Source organism: Cnephaeus nilssonii (assembly GCF_951640355.1).
Source record: "Cnephaeus nilssonii genome assembly, chromosome: 12".
In the NCBI taxonomy this organism is placed as follows: domain Eukaryota; kingdom Metazoa; phylum Chordata; class Mammalia; order Chiroptera; family Vespertilionidae; genus Cnephaeus; species Cnephaeus nilssonii.
In genome coordinates this window covers 61,571,182-61,586,417 of record NC_137083.1, presented here as the reverse complement: position 1 = coordinate 61,586,417, position 15,236 = coordinate 61,571,182, and the positions used below count along the sequence as shown (strand labels likewise).

Genomic DNA, 15,236 nt, shown 5'->3' with positions numbered 1-15,236 from the left:
TAAATGACAGAATTAGAATAGAAAGTATATAGTATTAATCCCAACAATCTGGCATTTAAAATGAAATTTAAGATATACTTATTATTGTATTGCTTGTAGCCTGAATAGACAGTGAGCCTTATAATTGTTTAATCTAACCCTGAAAAAAAAAAAATCTAGAGTTGTAGTCATTACAATCAGGCAAAGGGTATATTTAAACATCTTCTATCACATTATGGAAGTCCCATAAAACATCACTGATTAATTTAACCAAAGTCAAAAAAGGAAAAATTCAGTTAACAAGCCACTTCTGTAATTATCTCCCACAAAACCTAGGATTTTTTTTCTTTTTCTCTTTAATATCCAAACTCTTTAAGGAGAGAAACTGGGTAGTTACCTACCTATAGATGGAGATTTGAAAGGGTATTTATCGGGAAGATCCACTCTAACTTTCCATACTCCGCCTTCATAAGGGGCTGAAAGAAAAGTAAAAATGTTACACATTAAAATATGTCTCCAAATTAGAAAATAGACCTGAGTGTAAATTAAACATTAAATCCTAATCTCTTTTGATAACCTTGCAAATTCCCTTGAGAGTCAGGGACCTCTTATAATTCTATATTCAGATTAAAGTACTTTTCTTTAAAAATCTACAGTTAGAAAATGAGAAAAGATTCACTTTCTCCCCTCAGGTTACCTGATTCTTTAAAGTATTAAACACAACCAATTATTTGGTAAGTAATAACCTCTTATCTCAATCTAACCCATGCCCCCTCCCAAACACACATATCATAAACAAAAATAAAACAACAAAACACATTTCCCTAGCCATCATTATAGTCATCCATACAAAACCCAGAATTCACAATTCATATTTAATACTGTCATATACAGATAAGAGAGAAAAGCATATGAAGTAACTATGATAACAGCGAGATTTCCTCTCTGGTTCTAGAGTTCAAAATTTACTTTTCAAAAACCACATATATCACCACCTGTCTTGGATATTTTTATTGTCGGAGAATAAAAACTGTAATAGAAGAACACAGACCAACGCATGTACTTACTTCCTTGTGGTCCATAAAACTTCACTACAAATTCATTGAGTCCTCCCAGGATCGTAACCTCATGCTTACTCTCAATGCTAAGGTAGAAGGTAAAGGAAATTACACAGGCTTTATATTATCTTGAAGAACTAAATATGACATCTTAATTACGCCATTTTAAGTGTCACCAACATTTATATAAAACTGATGAAATATTTAAAAGATATAATAAATCTGTTAATTTAGAAGGCAATATATACTCTTGTGTAAAGAATATATGGGCTTTAGATTCAGAGACTGGAGTGCAAATCCCAGAATTGCCATCTACTGGGTTTGTGAGCCTAGACAAAATAATGTGAACTCACTCCCAGAGCCTTTGTTCTCTCCTTACAATTCAGGAAAACATCATTTCTTAGGATTTCTGTGAGAATCAAATGGATTAAATATGTAAAATGCATGAGACGGCTTTTTGTACATACTGCACATAAATGAAAAACAGATACTCAGTTTTCCCCCCCTCGTACTCTCTCCTTTCCAGCTGATCCCCAATGAGCCTTTAACATAAACCCAGTATCCCCTTTAGTCGATTTCAAATACTCAGGGAAAACACTTATTCTCCTAAACTAAAAATGCTATGCTCCCAAAATTATGGATTTACTAAGGAAAGTCCCCACAATTTTCTCCCTGGCTTAGCAAATTGTCAAAACACAGACACAACCTTGCTACAAGTACTGTGCTACCAAATGCAAAAGACCAGCAAAGTAAACAAATAATAGTTTAAATCTTGTCTGAAGTGCTTCTTTTCACCTACTCTTTCCCTCCCTCCTGAACCTCCATCCCCCTTAGACTGGGGGACTCTGGGGTTATAATCACAAAGGACTAACACTTCTGTGTTCTCTTCCTCAAAAACGTACCTTTGCTTGAGATTCTCACCTCTTTCAGGTACTAGGATTCAATTACACAAACAAAACCAACCCATCTCAGTACAGGAGAGGGCAAATGGTCTAGTATCTGTTTTATGTTTCTGCTCTATGGTCTAAATAACTCTGATAGGAATTTTAGGTGGTGGTAAGGGCTTTGGGGTACTCACAAAGCCCATTCCAACATTTATTTAAAAAAATATACTTTTATTGATTTCAGAGGGGAAAGGAGAGGGAGAGATAGAATCATCAATGATGAATCATCGATTAGCTGCCGCCTGCACGCTCCCCACTGGGGATCAAGCCCACACCCAGGCATGTCCCCTGATCTGCTGATTCACAGGTCGACGCTCAACCACTGAGCCACATCAGCTGGGGCCACGTAACATTTAAAAAAATATATGACAGACTGGTCTCATCTAAATCAGCAGTACAAATTGCATGTACTATTGTGCAAAAGAGAAATAATCCAAAAAAATTTTTAAATCATCTCTTAAATAGAGGAAAATAGTATTTTTAAAGGTTTGAAATGAAGTATTAGTCTCTCCAATCCTGTACTGTAGGCCACAGAACAGAGAGACCAGGGGTATTTTTGGCAAAGTCCTGTTGAAGAGCCTTGAACAATATCCACTACAGATATTAAATAAAATAATTTAGTCTATGCTACGTTGATCTAACTACTTTAGTAATATGCACACTGAAAGGATTCAAACAGTATCCACAATGGAAAACTGGCTTATTTCTCATGGTCAAATGACACATACATGCATGCTTTGATACACTACATTCTTCCTGACCAGTCACCCTCTCACACCTGCAAAATATTCCAAAGCTAATGCTAGTGAAATAAATAGAAGAGAGTATGTTTAAATTGTTTTAAAACTTTAAAAAGCACCCTTGTGTTAGTGAAAGAAAAAGAAGTCAAATATAGTAACAATAAATAATATCAAATATAAGCAATAAAGTCATCAAAGAAAACACTTAAAAAAAAACCTCAGGGGTAAAAAGGCTTTCCTAAGACTGACACCAAAGCCAGAAACCACAGAGGAAAATAATAGCAGATGCAAGCACGCACACACATTTAAAACTTCTATACTGTAAAAGACAGTTAAATCAAAGGACAAACTAAGAAGAAAAAAAGTATAGCATATGACCAAAAATTTTATTAAAAAAAAAAAAGGAGTTGTTACAAAGTAGTAAGCAAAATCAGAAATACCCCTAACAAAGAAAAGGCCAGAATAGCAAAGTTAATAGGAGAAAATTCAAATGAGCAAAATTAAGCTATAAAAAGTTCAACTCAGTTTAGAAATGAGACATTTTTCACTATAAATTGATAAAGATGAAAGCTAGATAAAACCTAGTGTTCAGTGGAGTATGAATTAGTATTTCTGAGGATAAATTTAGCACTATATCTCAAAACTTAAAATTAACTTACTCTTTTATTCAAATTTCACTCCTATGAAATTATGCTTCAAAAACAACCAGGCACTGCTGGTGGGAGTATGAAATGGTTTCAATCACTGGATACTTGACGCTGTAAAGCTGCACATATGCACACCCTATGCCCTTCAGTGCTTCTCCTGACATATACACTGAGTGGCCAGATTATTATGATCTCTGAACGCATAATTATCTGGCCACATAGTGTGTGCGTGTGTGTGTGTGTGTGTATACATACATACATACATATATATATGTGTGTGTGTGTGTATGTATATATATGTGTGTGTATGTATGTATATGTGTGTGTGTATATATATGTATACACACACACACACACACACACACACACACACACACACACATACATACTAGAGGCCCGGTGCACGAAATTCGTGCACGGAGGGGGTTGTCCCTCAGCCCAGCCTGTACCCTCTCCAATCTGGGACCCCTCAAGGGATGTCCGACTGCCCGTTTAGGCCCGATCCCTGGGATCGGGCCTAAACGGGCAGTCGGACATCCCTCTCACAATCCAGGACTGCTGGCTCCCAACTGCTTGCCTGCCTGCCTTCCTGATTGCCCCTAACCGCTTCTGCCTGCCAGCCTGATCACCCCCTAACCACTCTACTGCCAGTCTGTTTGCCCCCAACTTCCCTCCTCTGCCGGCCTGGTTACCCCTAACTGCCCTCTCCTGCAGGGTTGATCACCTCCAACTGCCCTCCCTTGCAGGCCTGGTCCTTCTCAACTGCCCCCCCTTGCAGGCCGGGTGCCTCCCAACTGCCCTCTCCTGCTGGCCATCTTGTGTCCACATGGGGGCAGGATCTTTGACCACATGGGGGCAGCTATATTGTGTGTTGCAGTGATGATCAATCTGCATAGTACTCTTTTATTAGATAGGATAGAGGCCTGGTACAGGGGTGGGGGCCAGCTGGTTTGCCCTGAAGGGCGTCCCGGATCAGGTGGGGGTTCCCTTGGGGTGTGGGGCGGCCTGAGCGAGGGGCCTGTGGTGGTTTGCAGGCAGGCCACGCCCCCTGGCAACACAAGCGGAGGCCCTGGTTTCTGGAATTTATTTTCCTTCTACAATTGAAACTTTGTAGCCTGGAGCAGAGCCAAGCCTAGGGCTCCCTCCGAGGCTGGTAGCCATTTGTGTTGGGGTTATAATTGAAACTTTGTTGCCTTAAGTGGGTGGGCCCGGCCAGGGTGTGCGGAAAGCTTTGCTTCCCCTGCTGCCGGCGGCAACCCTGGCCTGCTCTCTCAAGCTCCATTCTGCCGCCATTTGTTTGAATTTGTTTACCTTCTATAATTGAAACTTTGTAGCTTGAGTGGAGGCTTAGGCCTGGCAAGGGCAGGCAGAAAGCTTGGCTTCCTCTGTTACCTAGGAAACCTTGCTCTCTGTGGCTATAGCCATCTTGGTTTGGGTTAATTTGCATGCTTGCTCTGATTGGATGGTGGGTGTGTCTTATGGGCGTGGCTTGTGGGTGTGTCGGAGGTATGGTCAATTTGCATATTTGTCTATTATTAGATAGGATGGCCCAGTGCATGAATTCGTGCATGGGTGGGGGTCCGGGCAGCCTGGCCAGGAGGAGGGGACATGGGCGGTTGGCCGGCCTGCCTGCTGGTCGAACTTCTGGTCGAGGGGACAATTTGCACATTAGCCTTTCATTATATAGGATTATTAAATAGGATATACACTGAGTGACCAGATTATTATGCATTCAGAGATCATAATAATCTGGCCACTCAGTGTATGTACAGATTGGTTCACCACAACACATGCCTAAGAATGTTCATTGCACTATTTGTAATATTCAAAATTTCGGTTACAACCTGAAGGTTCATCAACTATAAAAAGGATAAATTATTGTACATACAGTCACCCAACAGACTATTATACACCCCCCAAAAATGAATTGCTACACATAAATGTATGTCTCACAGATATAATAGTGAAAGAAACCAGATACTAATGAGAATACACAGTAAGATTCCATTTACACACATTTCAAACAGGCTAAATGAATCAATTATGTTTAGATATGATAGTGGTTAGGCTAGTGGAGACTGTGACAATTGGAAAAGAGCTTTGAGCACCCTCAGGGACTTTGTGGGTGCTAGTTACACCTTTATTGTCCCATTTATCATTGAGCTACAAAAACTATTTATGCAGTTTTTGTATATATTTTATTGTTTAAAAAAAGTTCTAAAGATAGTGTGTCTGGTACTATGTTTACTAAAATTTTTAAACGGAAATAATCTAAATATTTATCAATAGGATATTGGTTAAATGAATTATAAACCATTTATACAATGGGCTGCTACTAGTGTCTATCTCTACCCACCCAGAGCTCCACTGATGTGTGTTTCCACTCAATGTGGGATATCCGAAGTAGTCAACTGAATATAGTAGTAAAGATATCCCAGCCATTAAACAAAACTAAACAAATTTACAAGGATAATGAAAGAATGGAGTAAGGTAGAAGAGTAAATGAGTTTAACAAAAAGAAGTTGTAACCTAATTTTATAATATAAAAATCTGTAGAAGAACAATCTATCGACCAAAACTAATATGCTATGAATGGCACTGATCTCTGGCAATTACTCTTCATTAATTATTTAAAATTATGAGTTATCCACATGGATGTCTCTTCTAGAAAATTGAGGATATCTTTTCTATCCTTTACATGATGAATAAAGCCAGGTTTCTTCCATTTTGTGGTCTGTTTGGGATACAGTCCATGCTTTTATCCATTTTCCAAAGAAGATTCTCCTTTCCAAATAGTCACTGCAAATCTCTTTTCCATGATTAGAAATCAATGCTCCAAACCCCTTCTTTCCCATAATCCCTGATACAATCCACATGCCAGATACATTTGGTCTCTCTTTACACACTATATTGTTAATCTGGGGTGGGGAACCTTTTTTCTGCCAAGGGCCATTTGGATATTTATAACACCATTCACAGGCCATACAAAATTATCAGTTTAAAAATTAGCCTGCTATATTTGGTCAAACATTTAATTAACTCACCCCTAATGCTTTCGCAGGGCCAGACCAAATGATTTCTCAGGCCTTATATGGCCCAAGGGCCAGATGTTCCCCACCACTGCTGTAAATTAAAGAGTTATTATAGTCCATTTCATATGAAAAGCTAAAAGGAAACTGAGTGAAACCTTAAAAACTTCTACCAAGTTGGTAAAATGAGAAGCTGTGCTAAATTTATGCTGCCTTGGAATGGAGTACAGATACTAAATTAGATGGAAAAAAGAATTTAAATTTAGTTGAATGAAAAATTACATTAAAAATAAGCCATTCCATCATCACAAATGAATGACTTGTCCACAAAAAAATATATAAAATCACTAGACTGCTATTACCATATGTATTTATGGTAGAGGCCATGACTTACTGCAAGGTCAAGGGCAAGGAAGGCAATGAGAAGGCAGGATACAATGACAAAAGTAATGATCTATTGCTAAGATGTGCTTGTCAGGCTAGCAGACTGGTGGGAACTCACTAGAAGCTTCCTTCATTACTTTTCACAGTTTCAAAGCTTAAAAATATCCTTCAGATATTATTCTGGTAAACATGTGTTAAACCCATAAAATTACATTTTACTTATCTCTCATCTAAGTTATTTGTGAAATATTGCTCTTTTTGTTAATCCTCACCCAAGGATATATTTTTCCCACTGATTTTTAGAGATGGAAGGGAGAGAGAGAGAGGGAGGGAGGAAGGGAGAGAGATAGAGAGAAATTAATGTGAGAGAGACACATCGATTAGTTGCCTCCTGCATGCTCCCTGACCAGGGCCGGGAATTGAATCTGCAACCCAGGTACATGCCCTTGACCAGAAATCGAACCCACAACCCTTTCAGTGCATGGGTCGATGCTTTAATCACTTGAGCAACACTGGCCAAAGCAACAAAATACTGCTTTTTATTTACTTATCATTTCGCTATTAAAAAATAGTATCAGCATTTTTCAGTAGACTAATGATTAACATTGCTAGGAACCCAAGTTCATTTTACTTTTAAAATGCCAGCCACCCACTACCTTATTTTCCCTGAATGGCATTATGATTACACAATCTAATATTTAAAGGCTAATGCCAAACTGTCAAGAGATAACTGACATTCTTGGCAAAACATGTCTATCAGGATTTTAGAAATGATTTTTATATAGTTCTGGAATTTTCCAGAAAGGGAGCCCAAGTGTAAGCCTGTGTCACAGGACTGGTGTTAACTGTTCAAGGACCTAGAATTCAGACAGCATTGTTTCCGAAGTTTACTAATAATGAGTTTGTAAAATAAAAGAGGGTGGTCTCTGAACTGTATCCATACAATTGAAGAACTGGGGTGAAGAAATGTGTTTCTCTAAAGAAGGCAGAAGCAATTTGTACACCACTCTCTCTCTCTCTGTTTAGACCAGTCTGTTGACAATTCTCCTTGAAATTAATCACACTACAGAAGCTGAAGAAACTCAGCAACCTTCACTATCTCCTTCGTTGTCTTGAAAACAGCATGGTGTATTCATTAATCTGTTAATGTGCAAAATATCATAAAAACAATACTTTGGGGTTATGTTTATAAAGAGTCCTTCTCACCCTAGCTGGTTTGGCTCCGTGAGAGTTGGCCTGGGGTCTGAAGGGTCCCAGGTTCAATTCTGGTCAAGGGCACATGCCTGGGTTGAGGGCTCAATCCCCAGTAGGGGGTGTGCAGGAGGTAGCTGATCAATAATTTTCTCTCATCATTGATGTTTCTATCTCTCTCCCTCTCCCCTTCCTCTCTGAAATCAATAAAAATATATATATTTTAAAAATCCTTCTCTTTTAGAGTTATAAATGGAAATATTTACTAATATATTATGTCTTGGATTTGCTTCAAAGTAAATCAATCTAGCACCACTGGTGTGGCTCAGTGGTTGAGCGTTGACCTGTGAACCAGGAGGTCACGGTTTGATTCCCGATCAAGGCACATGCACGGGTTGTGGGCTCAATCTTCATTAGTGGGCGGAGGCAGCCAATCAATGATTCTCTTTCATCATTGATGTTTCTATCTCTCTCTTTCCCTTCCTCTCTGAAATCAATAGAAAACATTAAAAAAAAAAAAAAAAGCCAGTATGGCCCGGCCAGTGTGGTTCAGTGGATTGAGCATCATCCCATGAAACAAGAGGTCGTCTGTTTGATTCCCAGTTGAGGCACATTGCCTGGGTTGCAGGCTGGATCCCCAGTAGGGGGTGTGCAGGAGGCAGCCAATTGATGATGTTTCTCTCTCATTGAGTTTCTATCTTCCCCTCAAAATATTTTAAGCTTTCTACAAAAACAGAAACCTGTTATGCTGAGTTAGCATCTATTAAATCCACAAAAGATCACAGACACTATTTCTATTAAAGTTGGTTTACTAAATATTCTACACATAAGTGCCTTAAGGAAAACAAAAACTCCTCTTAAAACACAACCTGCCTTCAAGAAGCTTAAAATTTAGCAAGGGAAGATGAGATCTGTCCACTAAGGAGTAAATACAAAAAAAAGAGTTTGCATAAAGTGCTACTAGAGTGTAGAGTAGGAAGAGATTTCTTACAGCTTGCAGGCAAAGACAGCAATGGTTTGCCAAGGAAGCCAAGGATTTACACAGGCCTTAAGACCAGTGTGTGATTTGGACATGTAGAGGAGGGGGAAAGGCATTTAAAGCAACGACAGAAAGGCACAGGATAGGTCCAGAGAACACGGACCACTGCATTTTCATTTTGATGAGTGGACCATGGGGAGAATTAGAAAGTAGGTCAAGACCAGATTATAAAGAGCCCCAAAACAGATTTTATCAGGCAAACAGGGAGACAGTTGTTATTTCCATGCATGTGCATAACTGTGCTTTACAGAGATAACCGAGCTATATGTACAAGACTGGCTGAAGGTGTGATAAACAGAATTAAAGCAAACGAGCAGAAGAGAAATGTTTAAGGTCTCAACTAAAGTAACAGCTGCGGGAATGATCAGAGAAGATTAAAAGAAGACTTTATAGTCTCTAAAACTGACTAGACATGGGACAGCCACCGAGAAAATCCAGTGTTGCTAGAATGCCTCATTTTCATGAGGAACCAAGAAACTAGAGTTCTATGTCAATCTCCTAATTTCAGAATGTAAACAAAGTACATGTGCTCCAATGTCTGTTTGGTGAAGCTTCTGGGACCACCCTATGTATAACAGCGTACAGCTGCATTCCCACCATCTAATATACTATATAGTCTACAGGACTGTCTGGTTTGTGTACTGCTACATTCCCAGAGCCTAAGAGTCCTGGCACATTGTAGGCACACAAATTAATATTTATAAAATGAACACATGAATGAAGATGCAAGACAGCCACAATCTGAAGCTGCCAGTTTGAAATCTAAGAATAGTTTTAGCCTTGTCAGACAGGTGAAATGATACTATTAATAACAAAGTGGAACACAGGACAGAAGGAACAGGTTTTTTATGCAAGATGCTAAATTTAGTTTTGAACACATTAAAATTTAAAGTATAAATGTATAACCAAGTGGCAATATAATAAGCAGACAGAAAACTCATGATTTAAAAGGAGTCACCTTGTAAACCACTAACTCAGCCTGTTTCCTAACCTCTAAAAAAAGGTGAGGAAAACGAAATAAAATATCTACAAAGGTACCTGACCCTACATCTGACACAATAGAAATTAATTTTTTTAATGTAAAAGTACACAAAACTGACTAAATTAATTCCCATATGATTAAAACTTCCTAAGCAACAAAGTTTTTACAATATCAAAAATATTACTTTCTTCCACATTGTTTTTATTCTTTTTTTAAAAACAATACGGGAGGTGTGGGATTTAACCAGCAACCTGGCTATGTGCCCTAACCAAATATTGTACCCACAACCTTCCAGTGTACGGGACAATGCTCCAATCAACTGAGTCACACCAGCTAGGGCCCTTCTACATTCTTAAGCAGAATCCTAAGAAAACAACCTTTCTTGATGCTGAGTCTTCATTACCAATGATAATTGTTATAGGGTGCTACAAATACAATGATGCCTTTAGGAACCAATAAGGTATAAACTTGTTTTCTGCTACAGAAGTTTTCTGATCTTGTTATGCTGAAGGCATTGGCAAGTTTTCTTCCGAGTTTCTCTTACTTCTTTAGCTGAGTTTGAGAGCCATCACTGGGCTACCATCCCCTAAAATGTATCTATGGTGGGTTATAAAAATCAGATAACCAAAGTTTGTGAATTTTATGTCAACAATAAAAATAAAATATGATTTTTTTTTAAATATAGTAAGAATTGGGAACCATAAGGTGACTGGAATATTATAGTTTGAGGACAATAAATTTGCATTTTGCCAGAAAAAAAAAAAAAGAGGGTAACCCTGGCTAATGTGGCTCAGTTGATTGGAGCATCCTCCCATACAACAAAAGGTCTCAGGTTCAATTTCTGGTCAGGGCACATACCTAGATTGAGGGTTCAGTCACTGGGGTGCATATGAGAAGCAACCAATCAATGTTTTCTCTCTCTCTCTTCCTCTCTTTAAAGTCAATAAAAATATAACCTCGGGTGAGGATTAAAAATAATAAACATTCTAAGAAAGACATCCTCCAATAAACAATATAAAGTAGGTAAGTTTTAGTTGTTCGTTTGCAGATTTACAACTAAGTTAGTTAGCTAAAGTTGCCAACAACCTCTGGAGGAGGTTTCACATTTAAAAATAGCCATTTCAAAATAAGTATGTATTGTCCAGAAGTAAAGCAAAACACTTTGACAATTTACTATGATATACGAAACACTTAAAGGCTCATTATCTAAGGGGTAAAAAGTAGTACATATTTTAAAATTTTTAAATAGATAAGTCACAAAATTTAGTTATACATAAAGTATGTTCATTACCACCCAGGAACCCAAAAATCACACTACCTTAGAAAACAGTTTTTCCCCCGCTCAAGTGTTATGCTTTCATTTAAAGCTTCCATGTCAGAAACCAAAATAAACACTGGCAAGTTCCAAGTAAATGTTATTTTTTAAAATGAGAAAATCATCACTGTAACTTAGCTCTTCCCTGGATGAATCATTTTGCAACCAGATTCCCAAATAATAAGGTTAAAAAAAATTTTTTTAAATTAAGAGTCATAAGTTAAAAATACTTTTATTCAAATAGATTTTAGAAAAGGAAGTGTTCAAGATCTATAGGAAAACTAAGCCCCACTCCACTCCCCAAAAATGTTTTAGAAAGCAGATTTACAAAGTTAAATTGTCAGAGATAAACCAGTGGCAGAAAAAGTAACAGAGAGAGAAAAGCAAAGAAAAATATGGTAAAACGATGCCATCCTGAGACCAAAGAAATACAGTCAAAACATAAATAAAATTCATATTTTCTAAAATCTTCATATTCTAGTTAAGTACTTCAAAATATTTAGAAATCAGAAGGCTATCAATAAAACAGAAATAGATCTTTAATAAACAACCGTCACTGCTTTGCTATTTCACAGCAACAGTGAATCTTGTTTACGTTTAACTGAAAATTTATAAATCCATGTATATAAATTAAAAGTATATTAGCTAATTAAAAATATGTTACTGTTAACTCTTGAAAGGTTAATCAAAAGCTTAATTTTCACAATTTGGTTTCCTTGTTATAGCTTGATTCCAAGGTAGGAGATACAGTATGTTTAAAATAAATCATCTTCCCAAAGAATTGCTTATTTTCTTAAGTATAATGGCATTATGGTTATTTAAGAAAACCCCTGAGATATGTCCTAAAATATTTCAGAAAAAAGAGAAATAGATACGTGAGAAAATACCAACAATTGCAAAATTTTAATTTGGGAGATGGGGATTCATTAAACTAACCTTTAATTTGTACACTTAGAAAATCCTATATAATAAAAGCCTAATATGCTAAATGTCTGACCGTTCAACTGTTCAACCAGTCGCTATGATGAGCACTGACCACCAGGGGGCAGATGCTCCAACCAGTAGGTTAGCTTGCTGCTGGGGTCCTGTCCATAGGGACTGGGCAAAACCCTGGAGCCCTCCCGTGACCCCTCCCTGGCCTTCAACCATGCACTGGTGGGGTCCCTCAGCCTGGCCTGCAGGGATCAGGCCAAAACCGAGGGGTCCCGGATTGCGAGAGGGTGCAGGCCAGGCTGAGGGGCCCCAACAGTGCACTGGGCCTCTAGTCTCATAATAAAAATAAATTATTTGCCTTTATTTAATTTCCAATACCTACCATTTCTTCTTTTTTAAAATCAGAAAACTGTATGTATATATCTGACTATACTAGTACTTCTATGAAAAGGTGATACTCACTGTCAAAGAACTATTAGCCAAACTTCTAGATTAAAATGTGCAAACTAGGAATACAATTCTGAATTGCAGAGAAAAAAGATTCTCAGGACACAAGACACTCCAGGCACATCAAGTCCTCAATGAAAATCCAAACAAATGATCTAGAAAAACTCTTTTAAAAAATATTTTTTGAAAAATTTTAGAAGGCATTAAGTTCCACATTAAAAGGTACTTAATCACAACTTCCAGTTTTTCTGTTCTCAGTATAGAGGTAGATGAATCCACTGTCCACATGTCAGAGAAGTGAACAGAAGGAACCCTGTCACTCCAAAGGCAGACTACCTAATCATAGTAGGCTAAAGAAAAATAAATCAAAACCTTAAGGATGACAACAGCATCTGAACTTGAAAATTTCGAAGTCATAGGCAACATATAATTTCCCCACAAATGATACAAAAAAATGCAAATAGCCAGGTGGCCCTCTACAAAATCCTAATGGAAACAGCTATTTAAAATTCTGACTTCCTTTTCTAGGCTGTGCCTTCTATGCTTTTTGCTGTGCCATCCACAAAGAACAAAGCACACCATGAAGTGGCTTCTCATAAATATTACTAAGCGAAATTTAATAGGGCTTTATGGAATACCTATGCAGTGCACTTGGTATTCATGTTTCCAATGTTCTTCTCTTCTCCGAAAATCTTGGAGAACTTTACTTCCTTTATACATTTTATTTATTTATTTATTTGTTTGTTTTATACTTTATTGATTTCAGAGAGGAAGGGAGAGGGAGAAAGAGATAGAAACATCAATGATGAGAGAGAATCATTATCAGCTGCCTCCTACACGCCCCCCACTGGGGGTTGAGCCTGCAACTCGGGCATGTGCCCTTGACCAGAATCGAACCCTTGGACCCTTCAGTCCACAAGCTGACGCTCTATCCACTGAGCAAAACTGGCCAGGGCTCAAGGAAAATTTCTTAAAGCAAGCTCTTTCAAAATCAAATATACTGCCTATACACTCAAAGATAAGGGGGAAAGATAACACACTGCACAAACATTTTTACCCTTACAAATCATTGCTCTCAAGCTCTGGTCACAGCGCCTCCTCACTACCTAGTTCTTGTCCAGAACATGAATGACAGACGCCTGATATTGGTACTGTTCCCTTTACTACTCCACATTCATTAAACATAGAAAGTGTTGAATATTAATAACTTTGATTTCATAAAAATTATAAGGGAAAAGAAAGCAGCACAGACTTAGGCTTTTTTAAAAAAATATATTTTATTCATTTTTTACAGAGAGGAAGGGAGAGGGATAGAGAATTAGAAACATCGATGAGAGAGAAACATTGATCAGCTGCCTCCTGCATGCCCCCCACTGGGGATGTGCCCGCAACCAAGGTACACGCCCTTTACCGGAATCAAACCCGGGACCTTTCAGTCCGCAGGCTGACGCTCTATCCACTGAGCCAAACCAGTTTTGGCAGACTTAGGCTTTTTAAAGCAATAACTGTGCAAAGAAATACGTAAAGGTTCAAGATCACTGTCAAGATTTAATACTGAAAAAAGGTGAACTATGGATGAATACACTGGATAAAATGCTAAATTGCTGTCTAAAATAGAGAGAACTCTGCACTCCAAAACAAACGAATATGCCTTCATTCTATTGAGCCTAGTTTCTATTATCCATTTGGAAGACTTATGAGAGGCAGTAGCAATTATAAACAGTATAGAAAAACAAAAGGATGAAAAGGTTATCTAAAGTGACAAGGAAAAGAGCAGTGTCTTCTTGTTTGAAATTCTGCTGAAAAAATTATCTGAGCCAACTATCTATACTAATAATAGGGTAATATGCTAATTAGACCAGGAGACCTTCCAGACGTCCTTCTGGACAAAGCCATGGTGGCGGGGCCGAGGCAGAGGCAGTTAGGGGCGATCAGGCCAGGAGGGTGGGCAGTTGGGGGCGAGCAGGCTGTCGGGGGGGGGGGAGGCAGTTGGGGGCAAGCAGGTTGGCGGGGGGGGGGGGGGCAGTTGGGGGTGATCAGGCCAGCGGTGGGGGGGGGTGTGCAGTTGGGGGCAATCAGGCCAGCAGGCAGAGTGGTTAGGGGCAATCAGGCAGGTAGGCAGGTGAGCAGTTAGGAGCCAGCGATCCCGGATTGCAAGAGGGATGTCCGACTGCCAGTTTAGGCCCGATCCCTGTAGGATATCGGCAGTCAGACATCCCCCGAGGGGTCCCAGATTGGAGAGGGTGCAGGCCGGGCTAAGGGACACCCCCCCCACCCCCATGCATGAATTTCGTGCACTGGGTCACTAGTACTTTAATAAAAAAATGAGTAAAATTATGTATTAAAAAAACTATATGAAAAGGTACTTATTAGGCAAATATCCTATTTGATATGTTCAAGTAGCTATTATAAAATACCTGTATTTATTATCTTTATAAATAATTAGAATGAAAGAACTGGGATAAAAACTTTCAACAAAAACTGGAATGTTGCTTTTTTTTAAAGTCCACAGTGAAAATAAGCCAAAGAAATAAAAATTTTAAATGGC

At 38.4% G+C, this 15,236-nt stretch overlaps 1 protein-coding gene across 2 annotated transcripts in view; it reads right to left on the bottom strand.

Moving 5' to 3' along the window:
* UBE2H (ubiquitin conjugating enzyme E2 H) overlaps positions 1-15,236 on the bottom strand; it is a 111,193-nt gene that overhangs the window by 47,166 nt on the left and 48,791 nt on the right. For both annotated transcript variants that reach the window (XM_079786436.1, XM_079786435.1), the window contains exons 2-3: positions 1,047-1,123; positions 381-455 (exon numbers count right to left, since the gene is read on the bottom strand). In XM_079786436.1, coding sequence (XP_079642562.1) covers positions 381-455; positions 1,047-1,123 — 152 coding nt within the window. The remainder of the gene's footprint in view (positions 1-380; positions 456-1,046; positions 1,124-15,236) is intronic.